Raw genomic sequence first — 16,209 nt, 5'->3', positions numbered from 1 at the left:
CACTCTGTGTGGCTTGGGCTTCTTCGCAACACGGTGGCTGGGTTTCAGGACTGAGCATCCTTATGACCTAGCCTGGGAAGGTATTTCTGTGCAACCACAAAGGCCCTCCCAGGTTCAAGAGGATGGAAATAAACTTCACCTCCTGATGGAGCAGTGGAAGTGCCCTGGCGGGGCACGTAGGACTGGAAATCCTGCCGTTTTGAAAACTACTTTCTGCTATAGTGGCAAAGATTCAGAGGTTGAGTCTGAAGCCAAGAATTTACCTAGGATATCCAGAGATGAGAGACAGTGCTGGGCTCAATTTTTTGTGTGTGCATTTGGGTGGTTTTTGGGGGGGAGGGGGGGAACTGCTGTGAATTGAGAGGCCAGGGTGGTGTAGGCTAATCCCTCCTCAATCCTTAGTGTAAGCACTTGTTTGTCTTGCAGGAGCTATTTGCTATTTAAAAAAAATTTTTTTCTTTAGCTGAGGTATAGTTGGTTTACGATGTTGTATTCCTGCTGTACAACAAAGTGATTCAGTTTACATATATATACATTTTAAAATATTCTTTTCCATGATGGTTTATTGTAGGATACTGAATATGATTCCCCGTGCTCTACAGTAGGACCTTGTTGTCTATCCATACTGTATATACTAGTTTGCATGTGCTGACCCCAACCTCCCACTCCATCCATCCCCCAACCCCCCTTCCCCTTGGCAACCACCAGTCTGTTCTCTGTGTCCGTGATTCTGTTTCATAGTTAGGTTTATTTGTGTCGTATTTTAGATTCCACATGTAAGTGATATCATATGGTATTTCTTTCTCTCTGACTTATTTCAGTTAGTATGATCATCTCTGGTTGCATTCCTGGTGCTGCAAATGGCCTTATTTAATTCTTTTTTATGCCTGAGTAGTATTGCATTGTATGTATGTACCACATCTTCTTTATCCATTCATCTGTTGATGGACATTTAGGTTGTTTCCATGTCTTGGCTATTGTGAATAGTGCTGCTATGAACATAGGGGTGCATGTTTCTTTTTGAATTATAGTTTTGTCTGGATATATGCCCAGCACTGGCATTGCTGGATTGTATGGTCATTCTATTTTTACTTTTCTGAGGAACCTCCTTACTGTTTTCCACAGTGGCTGCACCAACTTACATTCCCACCGACAGTGTAGGAGGGTTCCCTTTTCTCCACACCCTCTCCAGCATTTGTTGTTTGTAGACTTTTGAATGATGGCCCTTCTGACTTGTGTGAGGTGGTACATCATTGTAGTTTTGATTTGAGTTTCCTATTTGAGACTTTTGGCCGCAAAAGGTTCAGCGAGGACTGACTTGGGAGGCTGAATTACTTCTTAACTTTGTGATTCGCAAAGGATGAGCATTACCATCCAGTACCATCGTGGTACCTCCTCTAACCCTTCAACACCAGCCTGCAGGGGGCTGTATCTCCCCCCATCTGCTTTTGTCCTACTGACTCAACACCAGTAGCCTAACCTGTGCAGGTGCTGAGGGACACGTACCTGTGCGTAGGCAGGGAACCATCGCAGCTCACTTCCAAGGGCATGGTAACAGGAAGTTAGGAGCGCAAACTCGAAACTAGAAGAAATAGCTCCTGTCGAGGTAGAGGTGAAGAAAGAGATGGAAGAGGACTTTAACAAAATGCAGTGAACTCTCAAGAAAATACCAGTGTAGTAAATAAAATAGATAAATAAAAGACTTCATGGAACTGAAAACGTTGTTTCCACATTATAAGGAACTATTTTCCACATGTATGTAAAAAATAGTCACTGCTAAGAACATAATGACTCTCTATTCTAGAAGATCAAGAGAAACAGATTTCTCAGGCCACAGAGCAAAGGCATTTCGAGGTGAAAAGCGTGAGGGAAAAGATAAGAAACTTGGAGGTCAGATTCAAGAGACTTAACATGAACCCGGGGGAGAAAAAGAACCAGAGAGAAGAGCAACTGTTAAGTAAAAGTAGAAGGAGAGTTCTCTGAGTTGACAAGTTAGGCAGGGTGGATGAATGTTTCAAGCTATGTGTATAGACGTTTCCTGGTGAAATTCTAGAATTTTACAGATAAAGAGAAATTTTGCACATCTGGACAGACAGAACCAGAAGAAGTAGACTACTATCAGACTTCTTATCAGCACCTCCAGAAGGGAGAAGACCGTTAAACAATATCTACAGACTTATGGACGAAAAGGTTATGATCAAAAGTCCTATATCAAACCTGGTTACGCAATTTGTAAGGTTAACACATAAAGGCTTTGGAGTTATACTCCTATAACATCTGTTTATTACTCATGTAACATCACTTTTTAAGGGCATGGAGGCCTCAGAGTTTATTTATTTATTTACTTATTTGTATAATTTAGCAGGAGAAAAGTGGCAAAATGGCCAATCGGATGGGGAGCTCCAGAAACTAGAAGAGGACAGAAAAGAGTAGTGAGCAGTGAATCCTGCGACCAATAGGTGGTTTAGCCTAAACAGATGAGATGATTTTTGCCAGGAATCTGTTGTGTATGCTACGTAGTGATTATTGCAACAAAACAGACAAGCTCTAAAGGAAAAAGCTAATAATAGCCTCAAGTCAGATGGCGACCAAACTCAGGAGTGGGGATGAGAGTTGGCGGTGGGAGAGGGTCATTGGAAAAATAAACATGTTCTAAGTGTTTCTTCTCGTGGATCAGGGGAGAAACAGCTTGGTGGGGGACATAATTATCTTCTACTGATGTGTAAATAGAGGAGATTAGGTTCAGTTATGATTTCAGGGGAAGGAAGTTCCTTTATAAATCAAATCGGGGTTCTCCTCTCCTCTCCTGGGTTCTTGCCCTACCACTGGGAGAAAGCTGATTTTTAACATCTGCATTTCATCGTTTGCCTTGATATTTTTGATGCCAGACAAACTGAGGTTTGGACTACTTTGCCTGGAAAAGTTTTCCCCCCAAACCCTAACCTTGACAGCATCATCAGAACCCCCTTGCTTCCGCAGCCCCACAGCATCAGCCTGGACCGCGGTCCGCCTGGCTTCCTTTATGGCTGCATCCCTACCTGGGAGCCCTCGCAGTGTGGCTTGGAGATGAATTGAGCCGCACTTGAGAAAGAGTGTGGGGACGGGGTCTAAAATATGTTCCTCTCGCCCACTAGGGAGTATGACAGGTAACAGTTCTAAGACAGAACTGAGAGAGTGGTGGAGAGGGGGTGCCTGGGGGGTAGAGAAGGACACCAAAAGAGAGGCCAGAAGCCCTGACATCAGTGTTTTGTCTGGATGGGGACACTTCTGGAATAGCACCTATCTTAGCAAGATAACATTTTGTTGGTCTGTCTGAGCCCTGTCCTGCCAGGACTGCCAAGGGCAGGAGGCTAGTAACGAGTAAGCCCACATTTGTGGTCCTGGCCCTCTCGCCATAGTGAATTGTGTCCAAAATCCTGCCCGCTGGACCCTGGGGCCAGCCTCCCCGTGTAAAATCTGCAGGTCACACTGGAGCTGGGCACCAGGGTATTCTGTCATTTTCAGTGTCACAGACTTGCCCCTCAGAGACCTGTACTTCCAAGCCACTTTCCGTTGGTCTTGGATCACAGGTTTATTTTTAAAACTGTGCCCAAACCATAGACCAGAAAAGGACCTTGGCAAGTCATTGAGTCCAGGCCTTAACTGCAGAGAGAATCACACTTAAACTCCACCCCAGAGAACCCTTCTGCAATGACAGATACCGTGGAAATTGCTCCCAAGGATGGCTTGGAATCCGTTCATCCTGAGCCGTTTAATCCCTTCACTTTCAGGAAACACATCAGGTCCTGTTCTGTTGGTCACCAGACCCTGGTCTCTGACAAACACGGACCCCAAATCATGAGCAGAGGACAGTGTGATAGTCGTGCAGTGCTTTTTACTCTGTTCTGTGGCCCCGAGATCATGCTGTAATCCATCCTTAAAACCACAAAGGCCCACAGCGCTCAGATTTCACAAGTGACCACGAGGGAGTGGAGGTGGAAGATGCAGAACGCACTCACGGGTGGGTCTGCAGGGCCCGCCAAAGTGCCACCACTGGGGGCGCTTAGGGAATTTATTTTCTCATAATTTCAGAGGCTGGAAGTCTGAGATCAAGGTGCCCACGGGGTTGGTTCCTTCTGAGGCCTCTCTCTTTGGCTTGCAGGCGGCTGTCTTCTCCCTGTGTCCTCACATGGTCGTCTCTTTGTGTGTCTGGTCTTGATCTCCTCTTCTTATGAGGTCACCAGTCATACTGGATAAGGGCCCACCCTAATGACCTCATTTTAACTTGATCACCTCTCTAAAGGCCCTGTCTCTAAATACAGTCACATTCTAGGGTAAGGGAGGTTAGGACTTCCACATAGGAGTTTTGGGGGAACATAATTTAGCCCATAACAACTCCAGAGATCAGATATCACCAAGACCCCTGTATTTGCATCCTAAAATCACTTCCAAAATCATGGGGAAAGCCCATTCTTCACAACCCTGGTCCATGTTCGAAAAATTGTGAGAAATTAAAAACAAAAAGACCTTTAAAATAATACATAAAAATGCATAAGAATATTATATAATTAACATTACTAATTTAAATATTATGAATAATCAATATATTATGTATAGTCTTATGCACATTATGCATTATTTTTAAAGTATATATTCTTACCTTAAACCAGCATAAAATTATTTGGAGAGCACAAGAAATACATATTTAAAGATTTAGTATAATAAGTATCAAGACATTTGAGATTTAAACATCTTATTTTCGAGAGGGAAGTACTAATTAACCGTGGGGCTCGAAAACGTCCTTGGAAACGATGGATAGTGTTGGAAAGACTCAGAGGAAGCAATGAGGAATTGGTAGGGTTTGGATTAGAGATTAAAAAATAATGCCTGGATATTTTGGAACCAGCAAGAGTATTCCTGTTTTGGGACTAGGGAAAAAGTAACGTGGGAGAGAATCTAAAATCTTTGCAATACCTTTAAAACTCCTCTTAGAAATGTACTCATTTGGTTAACCTTCGCAGTATTAAAATATGGTGTTTATAACTTGCTGTGTTCATAAATTTATCACAGGTGACATAAAATATTCCAGTTTACATTATTTTGTAATACAATCACTTTGTTTTTTAAAGACTTTGTTTTTAGAGCAGTTTTAGGTTTACAACAAAATTGAGAGAAAGGTACAGAGATTTCCCATAAACCCCCGCCCCCCTACACATGGATATTCTCCCTCATTATCAACATCACTCACCAGAGTGTTACATTTGTTACCAAGGATGAACCTACACTGACACGTAATAATCACCCGAAGTTCATAGTTTACCTCGGGTTCACTCTTGGTGCTGTCCATTCTGTGGATTTGAACAAATGTATATATAAACATATCCATCGTTATAGTATCACACAACGTATTTTCACTGCCTTAAATATTTTTTAAATTTATTTTTGTTTTTTAAATGTAGTAAAAATACAACATAAATTTACCATCTTAACCATTTTTATGTATGCAATTCAGTGGCATTAATCACATTCACATTTGTGTGCTACCATCACCACCATCCATCCATAGAATTCCTCACCTTGCAAAGCTGAAACTGTACCCATGAAACAGTAATTCCCCACCAGCCCCTGGTAACCACCTTTGCAATACATTTTACAATACTTATACTGTCTCTTGTATCAATAGAAGAATTAGAACGTTCAACACAAGGGAAGAACAGAGGGCTGACAACACTTTGACATACACCTTAGCATATTTTTTTTGCTTCTGAGTATCCACATATGTATGTTTTTTTACTGTGCGTACTGGTTTATAGCTTGTTCCTTCTCGCTTAATTTATCAATACCTTTACATGTCAAATATATGTCATCATTTTTCATACTTACATGAAAGTCCATCCATTTAAACAATCCCTTTGGATTTGAGGGAAGATCTTTGGATTTTTTCCAATATATCCATATACTGAGGGGCTGGAAACAAAAGATTAAGTATAAACGTAGACCTCCATAGAGCAATGCTGTGGTGACCTTTCTTACAGTTAAATCTTTATCTACATCCTCAGTTATTTCTTCAGGATGAGTTCCTCCATTTAAGTTACTTTGAGAAAGGTTTTCTATATTTTCAGGCTTTTAAAATATATTGCCAAATTGCCTTCAAGAAAGATCGTACCGGGCTTCCCTGGTGGCACAGTGGTTGGGAGTCCGCCTGCCGATGCAGGGGACACGGGTTCGTGCCCCGGTCCGGGAAGATCCCACATGCCGCGGAGCGGCTGGGCCCGTGAGCCACGGCCGCTGAGCCTGCGCGTCCGGAGCCTGTGCTCTGCAACGGGAGAGGCCACAACAGTGAGAGGCCCGCGTACCGCAAAAAAAAAAAAAAAAAAAAGAAAGATCGTACCATTTCATGCTTCCACCAGCTGTGGTGAGCACACCTATCTTCCATGCCTTCAGCAACCTTGTCCCTTAAAAATCAAAATAATAGGTGGATGTGGTTTTTTAAAAAATCAAGTTGTAGAGAAGGACTTATAATGAAAAGGTATCAGCCGCCTTACCCTGATTCCTCTCCCAGCCCTGCTCTCTGGAGACAATTACTTTTAATGACTTCTGTATTCAATTCCTCTGTAATTTAGCTCCCCATCTTTAAATAATACGCTTGTCCTGTTGGTTCTCTCTCATATGCCCACAAACACATAATTTACTTCCTGTTGGGGAGATGGGGTTTTGATTCTATTATACCACTTGCCTCCCCCTCCATACCTATTTTTTCAATAGTTGTAACAAAGAGCGTTTTACTTCTTATGTTTAAACCTCTCTGCAGTTGCCACAGATGGTACAGTTTCTCTTGGCTGGCTTTACTGAGCATTATTCACCTCTCTCAACTGTTTGCTTCTCCCTCTTTCTTTCCTTTCTTTCCCATTTTTCCTTTCCCTTTTTTCTCTTTCTCTTTTTCACATCTTGAAGATTGATAAAATTTACATTCATTCTCTCATCATCATAATTATGTCTTCTGTGCTTTGTTCATGGGTTGATTCTAAAAGTTCAACAGTCAACTAAGTACTTCTTTTGTAGCTACTTAAATGTTGTTCATTGCAGAGCCAAGTAATATGTCAATAATAGTTCATGCTCTGTGGTTCCAACATAAAGATATCTACCCAGATAAAGGAGACTTTGCCTAGTGCCAAGGTTAAATAAATACTCTTTTCTTACATTCTACAGATGATTCAATCATGCATCACTTTACTTTGATTCATATTTGTTTGTTTGTTTTTTGATTCATATTTGAATCCTATATTTCTTGGGTACTTTTCCTGGAATTTCTTTGGGATTATCTTGCTTTTTTTCTATTGGGAGAATCATATGCCTTCGTACCTTCCAACTTACTCATTTCATCTATTATTTTGTTTGCTTTCTTCATCTTAGAGGCCACTGAGTTCCAATTTGTATTTATTGCTCTCCAAGCCTCCTGCGGGTCTGACATCCTGGGATTTCCTCTTGGCTGGTCTCAGGTTTATTTCTGTCATTTCTTACTGGATTAAAGGTTTATCCTTATTTTTTCTGGAGTGCATCCTCAAGGAGTTTTCTTGGAAAGAGAGGTAACGTCCTTTTCTGTTTCTAAAAATGATTTTATTTTGCCTCTGTACTTGACTGATAAGTTATCATAATTTTTTTTCTTTTTGGATTGAAATGAATTTTCACTCAGAACTTTGGAATTGCTCCATTATAGTCTAGCATCAATTATTGCTGATAAATTCTGCTGCTGGTCTGATTGTGGCAGCTTGACAGCTCCCTCCTCTTGGAAGGGGCCAGAATGAAGAGCGGGAGATGCCTGGGCATAGAACAGTGGGGACAGTTTGGAGGACCTTGAAGAGATAAATTCGTTGACTCAGTAGGATTTTCCAAAGCAGAGATTCTTAGATTTTATTCCATGCACCAGTGTTTCTTAACACGCATTGGAGTCACCTGGAGGGCATCTTAAAACAGATTTTGGAGCTCACTCCCAGAATTTCTGACTCAGTAGGTCTGGTTGGGGCTGGAGAATTTACATTTCTAACAAGTTTGAAAGTGATGCTGTTGTTGTAGCTCCAGGACTATATTTTGCTATATTGCACTAAGGTGATGACTTAATTCAGAGTAACCTCATTTTCCTGTTTAAAAAAATGGGGATAATAACACCTTCCAGGGTTTTTTTTAAGGAATGAGTGATTGTATTCACTATGTTTTCTGTATCCCAGATGCTCGGGCATCTGAAGCCTCACTGACTTGGGAGAGACTGCCCCTCCGAGGCCTGGCTAATTCCTAGAAAGAGCAAACAGTTTGCCTGAAAGCACGTCTTTGATATGCAAACAGCCAATTCTGAACCCATACCTCCACCCACCTCTTTTCAGGCTCCTGTAGTCTGGACAGTATCCTCCTGCCCCTAAATCACTCCAGGGCCAAGTGCTGGACTATTAGGGCCCTCCCCACCATAGCCCAGAGCCCACCAAAATTACTCAAATTATCCCACTTTAAACCTGCTCAGCTTCCTTGCTTTGTCAACCCATCCTTCTTGTGGAAACCACAGTAAAGACTGTTGCCCACACTGTCCCCTAGCTCTCTCTGCCTCCTGACCTGCCCTGGTGTATCCTTGTGTGTCCCTGCATGGTGTGCCATGCCTCCTGATTCTAGGAACCTGTAAGCGTAAGTTTCTTCATGACAGTTCCACATCTGCATGTCTTATCTACCTGATTGAAACAAATCTCAGGTACATTTTTAAACAGTGGTATAAAGCTTGTAAAGCACTTAGCAGAGCACCTCTTTGGCATTAGGTAGAAGGGACATTTTAGGAAGAATATCTGAAGGCAGTGTGAATGACGAATGGGAAGATGCTGGAGACGGGGACATCCATGGGACCCAGCCTGAGAATCTGCAAATAGAAAGAGAGCAACAGGTGCTGAAAATATTAGTGATAGACAAATTGAGAGCATTGGACAACTTCTTGGGTGTTGTAACTTGGTGACTTACTGTCTGAAATGTTTTGTAATGAGACTATTTCTGCGTTAAAGGCAGCCTCACTGTTTCCTTCCGTGACTTCTGTAATGACAGCTGAGAGTCCTCGTTGTTTGGCTCTCAATCCAACCAAGTGTCTTTCTGTGATGAGGCCAGAACTCCAAGGTAGCAGTCTCCAAGATGTTCTGTAGTGAATATTACCTTCATCTTCATGTTTCCTAAACTATAGTCAGCACTCAGGGTGTAGTCGTTAACTGGTGTGATGTGAAATATATTTTTATAGATTTGGGAAATGACGAGTTAGCCAAAATTAAGCCATCTAAATTTCCTGCAGGACTTCTCAGAGCGTTTAATATTTTAATGAAGCTCTGTTAATGGAGAATATAGCCTTCAGTGTTTGCTAACTTATTTGTCCACAGAACCTTTTTCTTCAGGGTGTCTAATGAGTCTATCTTTTCATGGAACACATTCTGGGAAATGCTGCTGTGAGCTGACAAGCTAATGTATGACACCGCTGACAATCAAGATTTTTGTGGGTGGCAGTGATTGTTCTTCTAAAGCCCATCAGGAGAACAGTGCACAATTTTTAGATCCATTTGCCAAGGCTCTGTTTTGCTTTAGTCTATTGGTGTAAAAAATAAAACGAAAAGACATAACTTGTACCCAGATGTCACCTACACGGTGCCTATCATCCTGTAGAATGACTCATCCTCTGAAAATAGTAGTGTTCATTGTCTTGATAGTGAACAATGCTCTTTCATTTACAAAGATGAGGCCCAAAATACCAGGCTTCCTAAAATTAGCGTCACTTGTTAGCCCACCTCCTTCCTCGGGTCAGTCTTTTTTATTTTATTTCATTTTTTAAATTTTTATTTAGTTTTTATTTTTGGCTGCGTTGGGTCTTCGTTGCTGTGTGCGGGCTTTCTCTAGTTGTGGCGAGCAGGGGCTACTCTTCGTTGCAGTGTGCGGGCTTCTCATTGCGGTGGCTTCTCTTGTTGTGGAGCACAGGCTCTAGGCGCACAGGCTTCAGTAGTTGTGGCACGCGAGCTAAGTAGTTGTGGCTCGCAAGCTCTAGAGTACAGGCTCAGTAGTTGTGGCGCACAGGCTTAGTTGCTCCGCGGCATGTGTGATCTTCCCTGACCAGGGCTCGAACCCGTGTCCCCTGCATTGGCAGGCGGATTCTTAACCACTGCACCACCAGGGAAGCCCCGAAGCTTTTAATTTAGATGAAGTCTAATGTATCCCGTTTTTTTTTGTTTTGCGGATCATCCTTTTGATGTTGTTTCTAAGAACTCATCGCCTCACCGAAGGTCAAAGATATTTTCTCATGTTTTCTTCAAAAGTTTTATAGTCTCATGTTTTGTATTTAGGTCCGTGAGCCATTATGAGTGAATTTTTGTACATGATGTGAAGCATGGGTCAAAGTTCATAGTTTTGCATATGAATATCCAATTGTACCAGCACAATTTGTTAGAAAGACTCTTCTTCTTCCTTTGCATCTTTGTCAGAAATCAGTTGCTTACATCTGTCTAGGTCCATTTTCCTTATTCTGTCCCACTGATCTGTTTTTCTGCCCTTTCACTACCATATTTTTCTGTGTGTGTGTGTGGCACGCGGGCCTCTCACTGTTGTGGCCTCTCCCGGTGCAGCGGACGCGCAGGCTCAGCGGCCACGCAGGCTCAGCGGCCACGGCTCACGGGCCCAGCTGCTCCGCGGCATGTGGGATCTTCCCGGATCAGGGCACGAACCCGCGTCCCCTGCATCGGCAGGCGGACCCTCAACCACTGCGCCACCAGGGAAGCCCACTACCATGTTCTTTTGATAACTTAGTTTTATAGTAAGTCTTAAACCTGGGTAGTGAGTACTACAAATTTATTCTTTCTAAAAATTGTTTTAGGTTTTCTACTTCCTTTGCAGTTTCATGTCAGTTTTAGAATCAGTTTGTATCTACAACAAATCCTGTTGAAATTTTGATTGGGATTGCATTTAATCATGACTATTTTTCTGAGTATTGACATCTTTATTAGGTTGAGTCTTCCAATCCACAGACACAGTATTTCTCCCTTTATTTAGATCTTCCTTTTATTATTTTGTGGTTTTCAACAGACACATTCTTTGCATATATTTATAAATTGATACCTAAGTATTTTATTTTTTAAAGCAGTTGTTAATAGTATTTTATTTTTAGTCTCAGTATTAATGTATTCATTACTAGTGTATAGAAATAAAATTTATTTTTGTATGTTTACCTTATGTCCTGCAACCTTGCTGAACTCATTTATTAGCTCTAGGAATTTTTTTTTTTTGGTAGATTCCTTGGCATCTTCTACATAGACAAGCATGTCATCTGGAAATAGGGACATTTTTATTTGTTCCTTTCGTAGCTATATGTTTTTTATTTCCTTTTCTTGCCTTATTGCACTGATTCAAACTTCCAGCACTATGCTGAATGAATGTTGAGTACGGACATACTTGTCTTGATCCCAGGCTTAGGGGGGAAAGCATCTAGTCTTTCACCATTAAGCATAATGTTAATTACAGGGTTGGTTTGTTTTTGTTTTTTTTTTTCGCAGATTTATTTATCAATTTGAGGAAGTTCTCTTCTATCTCTTCTGTGTGTTCTGAGAGTTTTCACCAAGAATGGGTGTTGAATTTTGTCAAATGCTCTTTCTACATCGATTAATATGATCATGTAGTTTTTCTTCTTTGATCTATTAATATGGTAAATTACATTGATTGATTAAAAAACCCCTGGAATAGTATCCCTGGACTAAACCTAGGTTGGTCATGGTGAAAAATTCTTTTTATAGGTTGTTGAATTATATTTGGTAATATTTTGTTAAGGATTTTTGCATCTATATCATGAGGAATATTGGCCTATAGTTAGCTTTCTTTATTACTGTTCTTTGTCTGGTTTTGGTATCAAAGGAATGCTAGCTTCATAAAATGAACAATTAAATTCTGTTGGTTAATTGAATTGTTGTGTTCTTACTTATTCTTGCTGATTTGTTTTCTATCTAGCTGGTCTGTCAGCTGTTGAGAGCGGGGATATTGAAGTCTTTATGTGGATTTGTCTGTTTTTCCTTTCAGTTCTGTCAGTTTTTGCTTCACATATTTTTGCAGCTTTGTTTAGTGCATACACATTTAAGATTGCTACATCTTCTTGGTGGATTGATCCTTTTATCATTATATTATGCTCCTCTATGTTTCTGGTCATTTTCTTTATTCTGAATCTACTTTCTCTAACATTAATATAGCCACTTTTGCTTTCTTTTGATAAATGTTTGCATGATATCTTTTCCTACCCTTTTACCTTCAGCCTGCCTATGTCATATTTGAAGTGAGATTCTCATAGATTGCATGTTTTCAATTCACTCTGTCAATCTATCTTTTAATTGGCATATTTAGGCCATTTACATTTAATATAATTATGACTATGTTAAGGCTTAAGTCTGCCATTTAATTTTTTGTTTTATGTTCTTTGTTTTTTATTGTTTTGTGTTCTTTTTAAAAATTAATTAAATTTATTTATTTATTTTTGGCTGTGTTGGGTCTTTGTTGCTGCGCGCGGGCTTTCTCTAGTTGTGGTGAGTGGGGGCTACTCTTCGTTGTGGTGCACAGGTTTCTCATTGCGGTGGCTTCTCGTTGCGGAGCATGGGCTCTAGGCACGTGGGCTTCAGTAGTTGTAGCACGCGGGCTTCAGTAGTTCTGGCTGGCGGGCTCTAGAGTGCAGGCTCAGTAGTTGTGGCACACAGACTTAGTTGCTCCACGGCATGTGGAATCTTCCCAGACCAGGGATCGAACCCGTGTCCCCTGCATTGGCAGGCGGATTCTTAACCACTGCGCCACCCAGGGAAGTGCCTTGTGTTCTTTCTTTTCTGTGTGTTAGTTTATATTTTGATTTATCTGTTGTGTTTTTGAGTGTATCTCTTTGTGCTTTGCTCCAAGAAGATTTGCATTCTCCTCTGATGTGAGACAGGGGTTGCTAACAGGTTGGGACGCTCCAGCCGGCATCCAAGTTCTTTCCCTGAATGTGTTAACCCCTGGTTCCAGCCCCTCACTTTCTGGGTGGGGTGGGGGGGCTCACAGTGGTGACCGGATCTCAGTGGTGGCATTTGCATTTGTCAGCAGGACTCAGTGCTGTCTCCGTGTTTGCTGTTGATCTCTGCTCAGATTTTCAAGCTACTTTTGCTTGTTTGTTTGGGGGAGACCAAGGCGGATGGGTGGGGGAACCTACTTAATTCTATTACTTGGAAAAAAATAATCTGGAGACAGAAGAAGTGTGTTTGTTGTGCTTCATCCGGTTTCCGTGCTGTAGCAGCAGACTCCTCAGACCATCTTGTTTACCATGTTTTTGCTGGAATGCTGGTTCCTTGAGGTTCCAGTAAATTCCAGTACTGTCTATATTCTCTCTTGTTAGAAATAGCTGCTGTTGATGCAAACTTGTCTATATAGGATGGATAAAGAACAAGGTCCTACTGTATAGCACAGGGAACTATGTTCGATATCCTGGGATAAACCATAATGGAAAAGAAGATGAAAAAGCATATATTGAATATATATGTATAACTGAGTCACTGTGCGGTACAGCAGGAATTAACACAACATTGTAAATCAACTATACTTCAATAAATTTTTTTAAAAATAGCTGCTATAGGGCTTCCCTGGTGGCGCAGTGGTTGAGAGTCCGCCTGCCGATGCAGGGGACGCGGGTTCGTGCCCCGGTCCGGGAAGATCCCACATGCCGCGGAGCCTGCACGTTCCGAGCCTGTGCTCCGCAATGGGAGAGGCCACAACGGTGAGAGGCCCGCGTGCTGCAAAAAAAAAAAAAAAAAAAAAAAAAATGCTGCTATTAATGTCTCTGTTTTTCTAATCTCTCTATAAGTGGGGGGAGAGTGGAGAGTAATTATGAGACTATATTCCTAGTTTTGTTTTGTTTTGTTTTTTTTTAACCGATATGTCTCTCCATTTTCTCTTTAGGGCAGAGAAGACTGAAGTTCTGAGCGAAGACCTTCTTCAGGTAAGGTTGTCGCTGGCCTGTAGCTCATAGGTGCCCAAGACACATATTCACTTTCACAGCCGAGCCCTTCCCGATGCTGTTCAAGCTGCTCCACTGCTGCTCATCAGGCCTATTTAGAGACACAGCTTTTATCCTTTATGGTAGCCCCTTGCCTTGTGGACACCAGTCTGGGAGAGGTTTTTCAGGAGACATTTGAAGGCGTTTGATTGCATGGTTAGCAGAGAGTCCCTGAGTCTGTGCTTCCCCTCCTGTTCTCCTGCATTGGATGTTGTCTCTGCAGAAACCTGAGTCAGTCTTGTCCCTTGAGTGTCCAGACCCCATGACCCCACTTCTGACCTCCCCTCACCCAGAAGCCCCACCCACTGCTCTGTCCACAGGTGGAGAAGCGGCTGGAGCTGGTGAAGCAGGTCTCCCACAGCACACACAAGAAGCTCACGGCATGTCTGCAGGGCCAGCAAGGGGCGGAGGCCGACAAGCGCTCGGTAAGTGCCCTCCCAGCCCTGGGGGATGTGAAACTCGCCTGCTGATGGACCAGGCGGTGTCTGAGAATTGTCTTGTGGTGTGGCAGTGCCTCGCACCTCGCCGTGCCCTTTAACCTGCCTGAAGCATCCCCTACCCTCACCAGGCAAGATTTGGTCCCCATCCTTGTCTTCCCCAGACAGGGGCAACACCTGAGGAGAGCAGGGGCGTGCTGAGATCCCACCGTTAGGGAGGCCGTCACCTTTCTCTTACCCCAGCTGTTTGTTCATAGCTTCCATTTGCCTCCGTAGTATCTTAAGATCACATGCAAGATAATTACAGGGCTTCCCTGGTGGCGCAGTGGTTGAGAGGCCGCCTGCCGATGCAGGGGACACGGGTTCGTGCCCCGGTCCGGGAAGATCCCACATGCCACGGAGCGGCTGGGCCCGTGAGCCATGGCCGCTGAGCCTGCACGTAAGATAATTACACTGGTTTTGGAGGTTACAGGTGGCCTGTAAAGGCTCTTATGAAAATTGTTTTTGCTGTAATGAAGCAATAAAGAGAACCTGCTACGTGGAAGTGCTCCAGGGTCTTTGTCTAGAAGGGCATTAGTACAAAAGGCACTGCATCGTGTGACTCCATCGAATGAGCAGTCCTTGGGGTGAACAGTCGTGAAGATTCTCTTCCCTTTGACCCCTCCACCCCCCGCAAGTCCACCAGAGATGAAAAGCTATTCTTAGCTGTGCACTTGGCTTTGTTACAGGGGAGATGCAATCTAGGGGGTTTCTTTCCTCCTTGAGTTTATGATCGACGTGTTTGGTGTCTGTCTGATTTTCTCTGGCCTGGAGTTCTTGTTCACTTCTCTTCCCGGTGGTCGCCCCGAGCCCCCCAGTTTCTACTGGTCTCGCTTGTATAAGTGATCATGGCATGTGCCCTGATCCTTCCACCATCTCACGCTGCAGGACCAGAACGGCTCCGCTTGCTCTATCAATCATTCCATTTTCTCTTCCCAGCCCTGGTTTCTTCTTTCTTAATATTCCCAGCAGGAATCACTCACGTGTGGTAGAAATAAAATGTTTACAGCTTTGGAAAGTGTCTGTGGAAATAATTCTGTGTCTATCAGGACTTTCAGCAAGGGGAGCCTGACAGTCTAAAGGCAGAGTTTGCAATACTGCTTTCGACATGAAACCCTTTCATCAAGCAAACACGTATATGGGACTCCAGAAGCTGGTCCATGTGTGGAGCCTGTAGCCAGGCCTGCCTGTGACCCACTTCCGTCCTTTTGTTCCAGAAAGCACTGTTTTTAAAACAAGCGGTCAAGGGACTTCGCTGGCGGTCCAGTGGTGAAGACTCCACGCTTCCACTGCAGGGGGCACAGCTTCGGTCCCTGGTCGGGGAACTAAGATCCCACATGTCTCTCGGCCAAAGATAAAGTAAAATAAAATAACTGGTCAACAGGAATGTATATTTTGGTATCAAGAGTAGCATCTGACTGTTGGCACCAGAGTCTTGAAACTGACCTTTGGTGTTGGTAGGTTGATTACTGCTAGCTTTATTTCTCGAGGATAAGGTCAAGTTCCCCAGATTTATAAGCTTTTAATTGGATTGAGGGTCTTGCGAATTATATAGGAGGCTTTTGGCTCGCCAGGTTTTCTAAAATATCATGAATCGATAGCAAACTTGGGATGTGGCAAGGCCGATAGGTCAGAGGACGATTGGCACTGAGAAGGCAGCTGGTTACTCGCGCTTCCCCAGAGGAGGGGGCACGTGGG

General features: G+C 42.9%; 1 protein-coding gene across 2 annotated transcripts in view; it reads left to right on the top strand.

The window, feature by feature from the left end:
* Window positions 1-16,209, top strand: part of ARHGAP44 (Rho GTPase activating protein 44) — a 143,056-nt gene that overhangs the window by 56,615 nt on the left and 70,232 nt on the right. For both annotated transcript variants that reach the window (XM_029211388.1, XM_029211389.1), the window contains exons 2-3: window positions 13,939-13,978; window positions 14,356-14,460. In XM_029211388.1, the coding sequence (XP_029067221.1) occupies window positions 13,939-13,978; window positions 14,356-14,460 (145 nt within the window). The remainder of the gene's footprint in view (window positions 1-13,938; window positions 13,979-14,355; window positions 14,461-16,209) is intronic.

The sequence above is a fragment of the Monodon monoceros genome, unplaced genomic scaffold, assembly GCF_005190385.1.
Source record: "Monodon monoceros isolate NGI ecotype Baffin Bay Population unplaced genomic scaffold, NGI_Narwhal_1 Super_Scaffold_9, whole genome shotgun sequence".
Taxonomy (NCBI): Eukaryota; Metazoa; Chordata; class Mammalia; order Artiodactyla; family Monodontidae; genus Monodon; species Monodon monoceros.
Note: the sequence above shows the minus strand (reverse complement) of the source record. Positions and strands in the feature narration are given on the sequence as shown.